At 55.9% G+C, this 16,546-nt stretch overlaps 2 protein-coding genes across 2 annotated transcripts; both read right to left on the bottom strand.

Annotated features, from left to right (window-relative positions):
- Window positions 1-955: 955 nt before the first annotated feature.
- KVR01_003888 (uncharacterized protein) lies at window positions 956-9,804 on the bottom strand. The gene is made up of 3 exons (XM_044793531.1): window positions 7,778-9,804; window positions 7,382-7,718; window positions 956-7,146 (listed from the first exon to the last, which is right to left on the bottom strand). Exons 1-3 carry the CDS (start codon window positions 8,438-8,440, stop codon window positions 1,277-1,279), a joined length of 6,870 nt encoding a protein of 2,289 aa, XP_044648903.1. The 5' UTR covers window positions 8,441-9,804; the 3' UTR covers window positions 956-1,276.
- Window positions 9,805-12,967: 3,163 nt separating this feature from the next.
- On the bottom strand, window positions 12,968-16,031 carry KVR01_003233 (ribonuclease P/MRP protein subunit POP1). Its single transcript, XM_044782777.1, has one exon. It carries the CDS (start codon window positions 15,948-15,950, stop codon window positions 13,080-13,082), a length of 2,871 nt encoding a protein of 956 aa, XP_044648248.1. The 5' UTR covers window positions 15,951-16,031; the 3' UTR covers window positions 12,968-13,079.
- Window positions 16,032-16,546: the final 515 nt, after the last annotated feature.

Genomic DNA, 16,546 nt, shown 5'->3' with positions numbered 1-16,546 from the left:
AGATTCTCGATTGCAATCTACACATGTGCACCTGGACAAATCCAGAGGTTCTCGATTTCGAGTTAACATTATGATCTCGTCCAAAAACACTGATTGAATGAGTTGAACCCGTTCAGGTATTATTATTCTTGAGTTTCTATTACCCTACATGTCTCTCATTCTGCCCCAAGTCTCAGAATTGGCTACCCAGCCAGAAGAACAAAGCCTCGAAATGACTACATTATTGCCTTCGCTCTCATCTACTAGACCAATGCCTGCCATCCCTTCGCCTGGCCTGGGACACTCTCCTCGACAATCCCCTACCCCCAGAATGACATCCGTTATCTTTGCACCAGTCACAAAGAAGGGCTGGGTTAACGCATGGTTGGCGCACATGCTATGTCATCACAAGAGGTTAGCTGGACTTTCTCTAAGGTGGGGACCCCGACCGTACTCCTCATGAAATTGTTTGGTTGAGTTTTGAAGCAGTGGAAGGAGCAAGAGATAAAAGTGTACAGTGGTATTATTTGGTTAGATTTTGCAGAATAAGAGAAAGGGGAAAAGTAGAGTTGCCTTCATGATGTTTAGCGGACGACTTTCCACATCTGCTTTTCAGGTCTTAAACGTGAGGATCCAAGGTATCAAATTCCCAGGGCTTGGGCTTGGGCTTGGGCTCGGGCTCGGGCTCGGGCTCGGGCTTGGTATCAGGTGCTGTACTTGCGTGTTCGTCTGGACATTGGCACGGAACGATTTGTGCCTTTGCTTCTTCTCCGTTGTCGGCCATACTTAGAATCTGTTGTAATTACTGGTTGAAGGTTTCCCCTGTGTCTTTTCTTATTTCGATTACGAGTTGATAATTGTGGGCCAAAGACTCCCGTGGCCGTCTGATAGAAGCGGCAAGAGAAACAAATATTTATAATGCCTCTGCTGACAACACGGTTGTGGATGAAGATCGTGACTGGGACGGAACAGTGACTTCAACTTTCAAAAAATGTTATTACACATATTAGTCATGATAGTTATACAACCAATGATACACAACTAGTAGTACACCACATCCACCAGCCTAACCCAAAACAATACCAGCGCCACAAGCACAACGCCGTAAGACATCATTGTAACGAATATATCATCCTCCTTGCGACATCCAAGCCCCGCAAGGTAAAGCTCCAACACTTCCCTAGCGCCTCTCATCTTCACTCGTTCTTGCTCATCACACACCTCTACTACGTATGTGAATATAGGCCCTCCGGGCTCGTCCTCTCTCCCGATGCTGTCTAAGGCATCAAGCACCCGCTTAATGAGCAGGCGCGGCGAGCAACGCATTGCTGGTAGCTGGGCCGCTTTTCTGGTCACCGAGCCTCTTGCGGGCCTCGGAGAGGTCGCCATAGCTCCTTTGGCGCGACAGCTGGAGGCTGCGGAGCATGTGGCTGGGGCTCTTGCGCAGCGCGGCGGGCTGGCCCGGTTTGCCGTCCTCGGAAAGAGAAAACTCCCAAACCGAGGGCGCAGTGAAGGTACCAATGGTGTCGTTGACTGACGGCGCGTTCCTGCTCCACTTGGACGAGTCACCGTCACCGAAGGGCGCGTACGCATCGGGAGCCAGGTGGCTGAACTCGGAGACCACGTCAGTGGTGAGCTGAGCCATGTCCAGCTCATCCGACTCGGGCCAGCCGGAGTTGCGGGCGTAGACGCGGCGCACGAGCTCGAGCTGCTGCAGGGCGAGCGCGGCGGCGTTCTCCTCGTCGAAGTCCATGAGCTCCGAGGCGGCATCGTCGACGTCGTCCTCGCCAGACATGTTGAGATCGAGCAGAGCCCGCAGGATCTCCTCGTGCACATCGAGGGCCTCGGCGTACCGCTTGTCGGAGACGCACAGCGACGAGAGAAGGTTGTTCATGTCCACCGTGGCCGCGTCCAGCAGACCCCATGTCCGGCGCAAGTTGTAAGCCATGGACTCGGCGAGGGTAATCGCCTGGTCTCGCTTGCCTCGGACGAATAGGACCTCGACCAGCCGACGGCCGACGGCGATGACTGTGGTTGCTGACCAGGAACTTTGTATAATACGTGAATTCCACAGCTGGGTGAGGAGCCACTCAAGATCCTCGTAGTTCTTCTGCTGACCCATGAGGCGGACCAAGCTGTTGAGCTCGGAGGCCTGGAGCTGGATCAGGTCAATGTTCATGCTCCTGCAAGCGGTAAGTGTCTCGCGGAGGATGGTCTTGGACAGCTCCAGCATGCGGTTCTGCATGATGGCGTCAGCTGCCTTGTTGGACTTGACGCCCAGGCCGGCCAGGTAGAGCGAAAGCTTGAACGCGAAGGGGATCGTCCTGGCGTTCTTGAAGCCGTTCTGGCTGGAGATGAACTGGTACCAAACGGTAGCCAGGTCGACAGCCTGAGCATAGCTGTCGACCAGGAGAAGAGCATGCACCTTGGCGGTGACCGAAGTGCAAGCAATGTACACGAGGTCGTCCTCGTGGAGTCGAAGCTGACCGAGCTCCTCGATAATGGCGATGAGGAAGGCACGGGTGACAAGCGACTCAGTCTTGACAGAAGCTCCATACTTCTCTGTGAAGAGCTTGTAGAGGGACTCTTCCACAGTGACGAGCTGCTCGGCATGCTGCTCCTTGTTGGCCTTCAAGAAGACGTAGAGGCGAGCACCATCGAACAGCTTCTGTTCGACCGACAGGTCCTTGGCGGAGATGCTGAGGCTGTAACGGTCGTACAGGATGCCTTCGGTCAGCAGATCTGTCATGATGTCCGAGAATGTGACCTTGACCTTCTTGTCAGCGTTGGCCGCGGCAGTTGCGGCCTCGGAGCTGCGGAGGGACTCCTCGAACGCAGCAATAAAGACCATGGAGCGGCGGTCAATGTTCTCGCTGAGCTCGATGCTGGTGTTCTTCTCAATAGAAACAGAACCAGCGATCTTGCCGCGGGCAACGACGTGGAAGCGAAGCTGCTTCAGCAGAGCCCAAGCCTGGATGGAGAAGCCACAAGACAGGTAAGTCTTGGCAAGGGTGATACCAGACTCGTGCAGCTTGGTGGAATCGACGCTCGACTTGCCAGAGACGCAGGACTCGGAGAGGACCTCGACCACGGAAGTGTCAAGCTTCTCCTGCGCCTGCTTGCGGACCTCGGGCTTGTCAGACCGAGCCCAGACCCCGACAAGGGAAGCCAGACTGGCCAGGGTTGACTTGTGAGCAACACCATTCTCCTTCTTGTTGATCTCGAGCTGCTCCTTCCACAGAGCCTCAGCCTTCTGGGCGGACTCGGGGCTCACGACACCTCTGGGCTTGCTACCAGCGGCGCCCCCAGCAGCAATGGCAGCCGCGCCGCCGGCCTGGGTCTGAACACTGTACAGACCGGCGAGGTGGCGCTTAGCGGATGCGAGGAGAGAGAGCTGGAAGGCGGACTTCTTTGCGTCAACGGCCTTGCCGCCCTCCTTTCCGCCCTCAGCAGCCTTGCGCTTCTCGGACTCGGCAACAACCTCCTCACAAATCTTCACAGCCTCCTGCTGGTGCTCAACGTTGGTGCTCTTGCGAGAGATGGCGACCAAAGCCAGCGACGCAGACTGTGTGATATCGGCCTGGGGACCGTAGACCCTGATGCAGGTCTCGCGGTACTCAACAGCGATCTTGCGGACCTCTTCGACGTTCACCTTCAGGTGCGTGTCGAGGACAGTCGTGTACCTCTTGTAGATAGTCTGCACGAGCTCAGTCGAGAAGTTGTACTCCTTGGCCTTGTTGGTGAAGGTTGCCCACAGGGAGGCGTAGACAGGGCGGATCTCGGCCCAACGCTTCTGCTCGTAGTAGATCTTGGAAAGGGCAACGGCAGCTGGCAATGTGTCCTTGCTGATGACGCCCTGGGGGTTCTTGTCAGCCCGAACCAACTCAAGATAGTAGCGGTCAGCACCCTTCAGGCGGTACTGGATGCAGAGGTCGCCCATGATGTATAGTGTCTTGATAGTCAGGGGGTTTCGAGAGCCAAGAGATGTCTTGTAGCCCTCGAGAAGCTGTTGGTAGACAGCGAGGACCTTGGACCACTGCTGAGTCTGCTTGTGGTACTCAATGAGCTGGTTGGCAGACTCTGTGACAAACTCATCCTGGATCTTCAGGCCAGAACGGAGAGAGCACTGGAAGATGGCGTTGTACATCTTCTCCGCGGACTCGGTCTGGTTCGACTCAGCATAGGCCAGGGCCAGGCGGCGAGTAAACTTGATGGCTTCCTCGCGATGCTCCTTAGGGAAGCTGTACTTCGCAGATGTGCCGAGCTCGGGCCAGATTTGCTTGAGCAACTGGGAGCAGACTTCAATGCACTCGGTCCACTTCTTCTTGCTGACATAGAAGTTGGAGAGCGTCTCGCAAGTCTGGATCTGGCTCTCAATGGTGACAACGGCAACCTCCCTGGTCTTGGTCGCAGACTTGGTGTCAGCGGGGGCCGCAGGAGCCGCGACGGCAGCCTTGATCACCTCGTCCAGGATCGCATCGGCCTCATCATCTTCATCGTCGCTCTCCTCGAAATCGGCCTCGGTGTCAAGAACGACATCGATCTGGACTCCGCCCTTGGCAGCGATCGCAGCCTTGGCCTTGTCGGCCTCAGCTTCCTTCTTCTCAGACTTCTCCTGAACAGCACCCATGAGAGAAACCGCAGTGCTGACGGCAGCGGCAGAGTTTTGCTGGCCAGAACCCTTGAAGTAGCCCCAGACGGACTTGAAGACAGCGATAGCAGTGTCCAGGATACCCATGGACTTGAGCTCCTCGCCAACGTCGTTGAGCTGCTTGACGACAGCCTCGGACTTGTAGTCAGTCATGGTCTGGTAGTCGAGCCAGACACCGTGGAGGATGTTCTGAGCCTCAGCCTCGCGACCCTGGCGGCGCAGGAAGCGTGCATAGGCAATGCTGATCTGGATCTTGCGCTCGTGAGCCTCAGAGATGGACTTCTGAGTGGCCTTCGCAGCAGTCAGGGAGGTGCTACGGCAGTACTCCGTCAGACCGCGCCACAGAGAGATGTAGAGCTCCTCGGCGTGGGTGTAGTCCTTCTTCTGCTCGTAGGTGTCGGCCATGCGCAGAGTGATCTCAACACGGCGGATATCAAAGATGTCCAAGTTACGCTCGGCAGATTCAAAGATAGGCTGAGTGTACTGGACGACCTCTTCGTGCTTGGAGCTCTTGTAGAGGACGGTCTGGAGCTTCTCAGCGGCAACAGTAGCCTCCGCCGAGAACTGGCCGTTCTGGGCAATCGACGTCTTGTAGACATCACGGTACACCGCCTCAGCCTTTTCAGTCTCCTTGATACTGGTATACAGCTCGGCGAGCTCGTTGTTGTACTTGGAAGCGAGAGCGCTGTTGTTGCCAGAGCGCTGCTTCTCAGCCTCAATGACATACTTGAGGAGCTCCTCGCGCTGCGTGACAGCCTCGTCGCGGGTGGTAGCCTTCTGCTTGTTCTTGGCCGAGATGTCCAAGGACTCGGTGGCGCATGCAAGAGCCAGGTCGCTGGTGCGGCCCAGAATTGTCTGCCCGATCTTGGCAGCCTGGTAAAAGTACTTGCTGGCCTCGGCGGAGGCGGAGAGCTTCTTGAAGGACTGGGCAACGTTGATGGAACTCTGGAGCACAACCTGGGCGGATTCGCCCAGTGCTTGTCGGCGCACTGTAAGGGCGAGGACGTGCTGGGAGTTGGCAGTGGTTGCAAGCTCCTGGTTGTCCCAACACCTCTTCTCCAAACGGGCGAGGAGGGTGGAGTTGGGGAAGTAACCCTTGAGCTCCCCAGTAACAAGTTCGGTCTGGATCTGGCCACTGGCAAAGTAGGTGGATCGCTTGAAATGATCCAGCCAGTTACGAGTCGCGTACTCAAGAAGAGCGTGGCTCTTGAACAGGCTGTCGACCTCACGGCGGGTGATGGTGTCCAGGCTACTGTCCACATTACGGTTGACACAGGTCTTGACGTAGAGGAGAAGACGAGCAGTCAGGTCCTTGTTGGCCTCGGCAGGGGTCAGAAGAGCGGTCTCGCCGTCCTTGTTCTCCTTCTTGCTGAGCTCTAGGAGCTGCAGGCGGATAGCCTCGTTGCGGAAGCGGACAGTCTTGTCCTGAACAATGACGAGAGATCCACAGGCCTTCTTGATGTCCTCGACGATGTTGGTGGAGCGAGGCTGGTGGGCGAATTTCTGGGTATCAAGCTCAAGCAGAGCCTGGATCTCTACAGTGGTGAGAGGTCGCTTGGAGTTGAGGAGCCAGGCGATGATCAGACGAGCATCGCCGCTCAGTGAGATTGAGCTCACGTGCTTGGCCAGGATCTCGTTGGTGGTACTTGGGAGTTCCTTGACAGCAGCGGTGACCTCGGCGGTAGTCTTGGCCTTGGACAGAAGCTGGAGGGACATGTCAGCCCAGGTGAGGGAGCCCTTGCTGCGGACGGCAATCTGCTCAGAGATCTCCTCAATCTCCTGCTTAGTGCCAAGGTTGCGGCTAATGAGCCAAGCACGAGCCATGTGCCTGACATCAACGGTGGTGCGCTGAGCCGTCATGGCGATCTGGCGCGTGGGCTTGGGCCAGGGCTTAGACAGCGGACGGCTCAGAATGATCACGCGCACGTTGTTCTTGTTCTTGGTGGCGATCTCGTGGAGGTGCTCGAAAGCCTCGATCTTCTCCTCCTCGTCGCCCTCGAGAGAGTCCAGGCCGTCGATGACGAGCACAACATTCTCGAGGCCTTGGAGGGCAGTATCGAGGGTGTACCAAAGAGCATCCTCAGCATCCTGGGTGCTGCTGGTGTTGGCACCGAGCTCGGTCACGTTGGCGAGGCAGCGGAACAGAGCGACGTTGCCAACGTTCTGCTCGAGGAGCTGCAGCAACAGGGTCTTGACAAGGGCGATCTGGGTGGCCTGGGCAGGGACCTGGCTGTCGACAGAGGCCGAGATAGCCTGGTACTCATGGTGGCCCACGCGCCTCTGGAGACGCTCCAGGATCCAGCCAAAGAGGAAGCTCTTTCCGGCACCAGCCTCGGCTGTGATGGTGAAAACCCTGTCTCTGCTGCGGGCGAACTCAACCAGGGGCCGGTCGAGCCACTCACACGTGAACTCTGCACGGGGGGTGCGGACAGAACGGCGGCCGGCCACCTGGGCCTGGAGCTGGCGATCCTGGGGAAGCAGCCATTGCCGGATGCTCTCGATGGACACCTGGATGTCTGTTGCGGAGATTTTGTCAGTGACAGGTGAGAGGTGGGTGGGGGGGCTGCTGATTGAAAGGTTCAACCCAGAATGTAGATCGGGTGGGTGGCTGGGGGAACAGGGGTGATGCATGGTGAGGCTGGAGGAGGCTCCCGACGAGGCTGACTCAGCAACCACACGTCTTCAGCCTCTCTACCTCCCGCAGTGCACCACACGACCAATCATGACAAAAACGGGAACATCGACACTCACCACTGATCTCGGCCGAGTTCTCGAGCTGCCATGTCCACATCAGCTCGGCAATGCGGTCCTTGTGGCTGATGAAGGACTCCATCCGGTGACCAAAGGTCAGGTTGAAGTTGATGGTGACGCTGTTGCTGGTGGTCATGGAGCGGGCGCTCTTGCGGTAGAGAATGGTCATCTCAACCGAAAGCCCAAGCATGTCGGCCAGCGACAGACTGAGGTACCTCCTGGCCTCTGAGATGGAGACGAGAAGGCTGATATTACGTTTATAAAAGTCAAAGGTGAGGCCATACTCGTGGTAGATGCCGAAGGCCCTCTCCAGAGCCTCGCCGTTCTGCGGGCCAAGCTGTTGGAACACGTTAGTCGACAGAATCCCTCGACGAGGCAAAAAGAGCCGGGACCCACCAGAAGGAGGAGCTGAATGGAAGCCAGAATCAGCTCGACGGCCTCCTTGGAGGAAGGAATGAAGTTCTCGTCGGCCACCTCGAAGAGAGACAGCTTCTTGGCAAAGTCCTCAGCCCACTTGAGGATCTTGTCCCAGCGGCTGCCCCTGGCGGGCATTCTCCTGAGACGCTCATTGGCGATGAAGCCGAAGAGGTTCTCGCTTGACACGCCGGCAGACAGTATCTGCTCGTCTGTGCCCTTGACCTCGGCCTGGAGCTTGGCGCGGAAGGTGTTGACCGCATCAGTCACGATGTGGTTGCCCCTCGGGGCCAGCTGTTTCCTGCTGGCACTGTCGGGCGACTCGGAGGGGTTGCGGGATGCGGACCGGCTCCGGATGGCCGACTTTGCCCGGTCGAGGATGCTGGACCTATTCCGGGTCTCCTCCTCAGGCGCGATGGTAGATTCCGAGGCAGCGGAGAAGGCGGATGTGGAAGAGACCGCGCGGTCCTGGACCTGAGGGCGGGACATGTTGGGCTTGAGGAGATCCCTGTTGACGATGGAGGGGGCGTGGGTGGTGGTGATGATGCGGGGGACCTCTCTGGAGGGCTCGACAGAGTTGGAGCGGGAGGAGCTTCCTGACTTGTCGTGCTTGGAGGATCTCTTGAGGTGGTTGAACAGGGACATATCAAGGGATTGAAGGGAATCTCGGGATGCCTGGTGTTGCAGAGTGCCTGGGGCGGAGGATTTGCTGGAGACGCTGCTGGCTTCTGGGGAGAAGACGGGTGTTGTTGTCAGTTGATGCAACTGCAAGGTGACGCGTTTATTACTTTATTGATGGGGATGGGCAACGTGTCAAATGGGGCATGCGTGGTGGTTGTGGTCGGGCTAGGTACGGAGTAGGGCCTCACCTTCGTCCTCGGGTCGGAGGCCGATGGCCCCCAGGGATGCTCCCAGTGCTTCGGACAGGCCCTTCTTGACACGGTTCTCCTTCTTCTTGCCACGTAGTGAGAAGAACTTGTGATGCGACCCTTCTTTGGTACCCTTTGGCGGCATCCCGAACGTGGAAAAAAAGTCACGGTGGATCTCGAATCCTCACCGCCTGTGTCCGGAATAGGAAATGGAGAACTAAAGGAGTGGAAACAGGCAAGGGTGGCAGTCTGCAGCACGAGTCGCAATACGAAGAGCAAATGAGACAGTCTAGATGTTTTGAAAGAGGGTCGGGTCGGGTCGGTTGAGGTTTTGCAGTCGTTTCCTCGCGTCCTCAACATATCTGGAGGCTGAACCCGGCACGATATTTATGTGAAAACCACCTGCGACGGAGCGGTGTTCGTGTCCCACCCCCGGACCGCCAATCGCCCCCCGCTGTCGATTCATATAATTTGCCCCTGATTGAACACAGATCCACAGCCTGTCCCAAGCTCCGGCGCCCGTGCCTGGCTGGCTGGCTGGCTGGCCGTCGTGTCCGGCCGAGGGCAGGCGGGCAATGTCATATTCACGCCCACCTCACCGCATTCTCGAAGATCGCAGGACAGGTGTTTTCCCGGATGCGCGACCAGCGCATGTGCATGCGTGTGGCCTGCTTATCAGGGCCCTCAGCCCTCCGGGATCCCCTCGCAACACGAGAGAAAAAACTGGTCGTTGAATTGTCCGTCGAATGTCAGATTCCACTCAAGGGTCCCTGATGTGGAGATTCTAGAACCTCCCCCCAAGGGCTTTGTGGGGAAGGAGTCCAAAAGCGTAGGCGTAGCAGGCGTTCGTGCTTCGAACAGGGAGTCCCCTTGGCCCGAAGACCCTGGTCCGTTTTCCCGCTCCAGGCCGCCTCAGGGGCTAGACAGCAAGCTCGACCTCACATCATCCAACCTCATATGCTCGCTTCGCAGCTTTCGAAACAGCCCGTCGCTGGGGACAGTTGAGTCGGAGACCGCACACCACTGCAATGCCACTGTGGGACCCTCGTGACAGAAAAGAACCAACGAAAAAAAAAAAAAATCTTTCCTCAGCTGGGCGATCTCTCCGAGCCCCAACTTGAACCAGCTGGCACTCGCAGCACCCGATGGCAATTCCACAATCTCTTCACGGCACACGGGAAGAAGCCGTGGAGCTTAAACACACAGGGATGGGCTCCGCTCGCTGATCTGTCCCCACGGGTACCAGTGCTGCGGCCAGCGGCATGTGTGCGGCGAGGTAGCCCACTGCCGTGCTCTACGGAGTACTACATAGTATACGCACATAGCCACGGCCACATGGCCATGCATCTCGCGACCCACCGCCGCCTACGGAGTAGAGTCTTGCTGGCCAGGGCAGCCAGGGGTGGGCTTCCTGCCGAGCACCCCGGCTTCGTCGGTGGGCCCTCTTTCAGCTGCCTCGAGTCCTCGTACGCTAGCTCGTACGGTGCTGCACGATCTGCTGGCAGCTGCAACGCTACTGCAACGGTGACACCGGGGAACGGTGAGAGAAACTTCTTTCTCTTCTCCCGCCAGCTCGACACTACAGGTGCAGCCGTCGCATGGCTGCCTCTCTTTACCAGAATCCCCCAGGGCGGTATGCAAGTCTGGGCACCGTACTCTGGGCGCACATGCTACATCCCCCTTTCTCCCTTCCTTGTCTGGGCCAGATGTGTGCTCTTTCCTCGCCTCATCTTGGGCTCTGTAGAGGCCGCGGAGCATGACGCCCTGTCTGAAATTCAAAGCTCAGCCGCTCCAGGGCTTCCTTACTAAGAACGGCCGCCGCTACACCAGGATTCTCCGGTTGCGATATCACACACTGCGAGTAATGTCTCGGGAATAATGTTTCGCTAGGCTCCGTTCAGGAAATGAAACATTATACTCTATATGTTTCAGAGATAGTGGGCTCTAGTGGCGCTGATCCAGCCAGAGGCACTGCCACAGAGCGCTCACTGTGTGCAGAGACTCTACCCTCGAACCATGAGGCCATCTTTTCCTTCGAGATCTCCAAGATGATGAATCCTTGTCTCGCACCTGACACAGCTCCAGTGGGACGCGTTGCGGGTGGGTGGGTAACATGGCCAGAATGCTACCTTGTGTTCCGGCTGCAACACCACGGGCACTGTACTGTATGATGAGATGGGGACGACAACTTCTCTCCTCAAGATGAAGTATACCTGATTGCGCCCCAGGCTGAGAATTTCCAAGTCATCGCGTCCCCTTGGGTAGAAGCCCTTCAAAGTCCAAACTCTAGCTCCTCCTGAAGTCGGCCAGTGCTGGACGTCGACCCATCCAAGCGTAGCGATTCCGAGCAGATTCAACCTATCGTCCCCACCACGGCCCGCCTCGTGCATGGAGTGCGCATACAAAAACGGGGATGTTGATCTGAATCGCGCACGTGGGTTGTGAGATTCCTCGCCGCGTAGCGTCCTCGTTTCTGCATGTCAGCTTCTCGGAGCCGAAGACTGACGGGTAGGCGAGAGGCACTAGCTCACCGGCGACCCGGCGCGTCGGGCATCTTGGGGACAGTGGATGATCTTCCCGATCGAGGAGGCTGTTGCGCCCTTTCGGGTCTGGGTCTTCTGGTCGGGCGCACAGGTTGATCTTACCGCCGGCCTGACTGCGGTAAAAGATCATCCGCGCGCGGCGAATCGGCCGAGTGTATTGGGTCCTTCAACTTAGCTCCAGTCGTGTTCGTGATGATGGTTGATTTGAAATACCAGATGTACTTGGGACAAATTGTGTGTCTCTGTGTACAAGTATACATCCTTTCAGGGCCAGATTAGCAATCCATGCCAAAAAATAAGAGAGAAAGACAGTGACGTTGCTGAGCGACTATTCTCAGCTACCGTAGCCGTGGTGGAGCTCATAGACCGTACTTTACACCTGGGCCAACGTCCCCGACGGTCCTTCTTAAGCATTGAAGCATGACTGATAGCTGGATGTTAATATTAGCTACTGGTCTCACCTAGATCCAATCAAGCACCGAACTCATAGTTAGGTGCCTGTACATGTTTGTTATATTATGAATACTTGGGAAATGTAGCTTTTATTGATTGGAACCGTCAAGACGGTGCCCCTTGGCCTTGTCTGTGCGTCGCAAGGCTGAGGTCACGTACGCCTATCGTATTTTGACCACTATCATAGACATGATATGTTTTTTTTTAAAAAAAATACTGGGTCTTGAGTGTTTACTACCGTATGAAGGCGCTATGTATGTCCTCAGACGTATGCAGAATAATTAGAAGCAAAACTAGTTATTGATTATAATAAGTAGAACACAACAATAGTTTTGATCTCCAATATCATTGCCCAGAGTAATGTCTCTTCACAGAGTAGATCACAAAGAGCCTTGGGCGCAGGCAGCTTAGATGTAGAAAGCACGCATGAAGTCTTCTGGCACAAGATTTAGGTTTTTAGAAGCCAGCTTACACGTTATCTGGACATCGAATTGCAAGTCAAAGGAATATTTAAGTTCCGTTCTATTAAAATTAAACACCTGCACTTACTGATCTTCTGAAATATTCAAATTAAACTTGGAAGAACCGAAACACTTGGAGGCCTGTACCCCCGGTAACTATTTTTCAACATACCTAGATAGCCTGACAAAAATCCACGTAGTCCATTAACCTAGAAATCCTATGAATCAGTAAATACCTAAGGTACGTAAACATAAACACAAACATACACGGCATCTCGACACCTGTACATCTTGACTCCTGGTACCCCCTGAAAGCAGCCCAAACATAAGTTTCCGCGCGTCGTAGCTAAAGGTCTTGACCACGGTCTATGGGGGATCGATCTGTTGTAGTGATGTTAAGGTGACTTCGAATTGCGCAAGTGCGTTGTCCCCCTACCTGTGTAGGCATGGATAGGTCAAAAATATGCACTGCTGTTGCATGGGCCGGAACACTCTATCTAATATAGTCCCCGACTTGACCTCTGTCAGTTTTGAGAGTAACAGTGGTCTCAGAACGGATGAGGGCTTGAGACGAATGCGGTGGGAAGGGCCTGGAACAGGCACCAGTCAAGTTCCCCACATGCAAGCATGGGATCTGAATCTAAGGGGACACAGGCAGAGTCGCCACATTGAGAATGCTCGGTAATGTGTTTGCCTCACCTACCTAAAAGCAGTCATTTGAGCTCAGAGTAGTAAGCTCTGTGGCGTTGGTCGTGGTTATAGACTCGCAGGCTCGCATATCGACGAAGTCGGAAATGAAGAGCATCAAGGACTATCCAAGTGTCCAACGGTCAGTTCTAGATGACCTTCAGCACGTGATCATATTCGTATTCCTCCAATCTGAGGCTGTTTTTTTGGACATAAACATGGGCGCAACGTGGGCTGCACTTGTAGAGAAGGTTACTATTGACCGGGTTGATTACACCAAATCCCATCTGGCTACCCATCCAACCTCCTCACCCGCATTCCTGACCACACAAATCCTTCCTTCCTTTTCAGCCCCAGTGCGCAGGGCCTCCAGGGCCCTCTCAGCAGAAATACTCCCAATTGCCAACGCCTGCCCTTGCGCGAGGCAGAACTCCCCCTTGGTCACGTACCCGATGAGGTCCTCCTCGCCAGGTACAAGGGGGTGGTCGCCGCTGCCACCTGCGGTCTTCTGAGGTGGGAAGGGGATCTCACTGGTCAACAGGGTCTGCGCGAGCAGAACCTTCTGGGCTTCAAAGCCCGCGCCGGCGGGGAAACGGCGGGGCTGGTTGCCGCTCTTGTCCGTGGAGGAACGTGTTTTAGCCGGAGAACCGTGGACCTGGGCGAGCCACTGGTCGCGCAGGTCTGGGGGAAGTTCCTTTATTTGTGATGGAGGTTGCGTCGCCGGGACCTCTGGCTGAGTAGAGGCAATCGGCGTGTCGTTTCGTGCTGGGAGGCGGTAGATACGAGCGCATGGCCGGGCCACGCCACGACCGAGGACCGTGAGTTTGATAGTGACTATAGAATATGGCGGTGGCGTTCCGTTGACCACCCCGGACACTAGCGCGTTGAAAGTGTGTTTTCGAAGGTGATGTATGAGCATTAAAGGATGAGGTGCCTGCGCTGTAGATGACTTTTGCTTGAACTTTGGCTCTCCTTGGTCGGTTGCCGAGGGATTCTCTTGGGTAGATGCGGCTTCGCCTCCGTCGACATCCATTGCTTCCTTTTCCTCTGGCCTGATCCGCGGCGGCGAGTTGGCATTTCGGTGCTTTTTATCGAATGAGCAATTCTCTTCATGGAGTTGCAGTCCAAATAATCTCTCAAACTCGCATGCCCAGCCTATGCCGATTTCTCCCTTACGACCAGCCCCTAGGTCAAGAGATTCCCATGCAACTCTCTTCGACTTGGGTCTCTTTGCCCAGTCGGCCTTCCTTTTCGCCCGTTGGTCAAGCTCCCAGTCGACACCTGCGTTTGTGCCCGGGAAATCACCCGGGAACCAAGGCATGCCCTGCTCAAAGGTCACCTGGCGCAGCTCATCCAAGCCCCCGACCCTGGGATTTCCACCGGTCGACATTGGATAATGCACCAGACTGTACCATATGGGCAGGATGCATTTGAAAGGGGCAAGCAGCGTCCAAGAGACCTGGGAGTGCTTTGTAGCAGCGCCTCGAGAGGTGAACAGCACCATGGGGAAGGGCGGATCTGCAGGAGTGACGCTCAGGGGCTGCCCTGGTGGATTAGAGCCTTTCCGCCTGTTGATAGACTTCTGCGAGGGGAAAGAGGCGGCTTTAAATCGGGCGTCACGGTCAAAAAGAAGGAAGGGCCTAGGCTTCTCTTGATCTGATGTGACATGAGCCGTGTTAGGAGCCCCAGCGGCTGGCTCTTTGCCGGGTGCCTGAGACTGTACTGTGCGTGGAGGGTATCGCAGGCGAGAGTCCTGCGCACAGAAACCCCAGACGATATCGTTTTGAGGCGCCGCGGTATTGTTAATCCCAGCCAAGAACTCCGGCTGCATTGTATGAGCCTCTTTCGACTTTTCACTGCTGTAGTATGGGGCTAAAATTCCGGAGAGGGCCTCTGCTGTGCCAGGGCCTACAAGCTCGATGCTTCCGATTTCGAAACGGAGGTCCTCTATGTAGAGGCGGGGCTGCTCTCGCTTGGTGAGAGAAACGAGCAAATCAAATACTTCCAGGAAGCATGATGGGTGCACCCGCACGAAGAGCTGTCTTTCGACTCTTTCTGGCCTTTTGAGGTGATCGGTTTCTGCGGCGTCCGAAGCGTGTCTGTCCGTAGCGACTGGTCGTGGATTCCATATGATGGTAGCAGGGCCGATTTGTCTCCTGGTATCCCCGCCAGCTTGCCTGCTAATCATGCCCGACCACTTGCGCCGGCCGTCTCTCCACTTCTTGCCTCGATCGTCCCATAGGCTATCGTGGGACAGGCCCAAGGACCTCAAAGTCCTCTCAACGCCCGGTCCGTGACCGTACATGCCGATGGTACTCATATAACTCATATCCCAGACTACTGCCCCTTGAATGCTTGCAGCTCGATGCGTTGCCCGGTAGACCTTTTCGTTGGGCGTTATGGGAATGGCAAATCGCCACAAGGGATCCTTGGGGGGCGTCATCCTTGCCCGTTTTGCGTGCCAAAGATGTGTAGGTAGCCAAGTCTTTTCGATCTGGCGTTTCCTGAATTTTGCCTTTGGTTTTGGCGGGTCATTTAACAAGTTTCTCCGTATTTTTGGTCTTGCTGGCCTGGTCTCGATCAACTGTTTGAACGCAGCAGAAGCCTCCTCCTTCGCACCAGCGCCGCCGGAGGCCTTGGCCCTGGCCTTGGCCTCTCTCAACTTGCGCTTGCGTTTTTTGTCCGCCAGGATGCCTAATCGTCTGGCCGCCTCCAGGCGTATGCGTGCCCTTGTAGTCTTGGGCTTCCTCTTCCCGGCCACGACGGTAGGGGTGTTGTCCTGGACCTGCTCCCGCCTCGCCCTGTTCCGCAAGCGCTTGGGCAGCTTCTTCACATTGTGAGAGGCGGTCCGGCGGCGCATCTCCCTGGGCACGAGCTGGAAGGCACGGCGGTTATTGAGGGCCTTGGACTTGCGCATGCCATCCTGGAGAGCCCCAATCTCAAACTGGCGCGCGTCCAGAAATGCCTGGAGATCCAGCTCACCATCCTTTAGAGCGGCATCTGCAGGCTGGGATCGGATAGAACGCGCATCTTGGACCTTGACGCGCTTGAATGCGCGGCCCGCGCCCTGGGCTTGCGGCACATCTTTCCGTTTGGTGGTGTTGTTAGACTTCGTTCCAGTACTCACAGGCTGTGGGGCCATGTTGTTGGTTGTGTTTTTCTCGTGAGCATTCACATGGTCGTTCCCAGTAAATAAGCCAGCCTGCTGGTTGATGTATGTAACTGGCCGCGTCTGTTCCATGCACCTCCAAAAAGTCGAGTGAGCTCTTATCTTATCGGAAGCTGGAAGTACTCTGGTACTCCGTACGGAGTACTAGTGTGAGCTGAGCGGCTCATCCCTGCACGAGCAGACTGGCAGACTGCCTCCTGAGTGCGTGGGCCATTCTGCCATTTTGGGCCCCTGGGCAGCTGGGCCATCTTAGAGGCCCCACAGGAATTGGATGCATGATCCAGCCGAGTTACATTATTAGCGCTCTGACGTCTCTCCTTTCTCGGTGTCGATGTCGATGTCGACAAGCTGCAAGCCCATCTACTACCGCTTGCTTGCCGGCTCTGCTCATTGCTGAGAAGTGGTTGGGAGAAAAAAAAGTCGAAACCAACTCATCGCTAATTGCACGTACGTCTCTTCCCGGGATTGTCTGCCTGTTGGATTTCACATGGCAACAACCAGGCTGACAGACAGACCAGCCCCCGGATCCCGGATCGCGTCAAGTCAGACCATTTGCTTCCCATCGACAA

Source organism: Diaporthe batatas, assembly GCF_019321695.1.
Source record: "Diaporthe batatas strain CRI 302-4 chromosome Unknown Contig00003, whole genome shotgun sequence".
NCBI classification, from domain to species: Eukaryota; Fungi; Ascomycota; class Sordariomycetes; order Diaporthales; family Diaporthaceae; genus Diaporthe; species Diaporthe batatas.
Note: the sequence above shows the minus strand (reverse complement) of the source record. Positions and strands in the feature narration are given on the sequence as shown.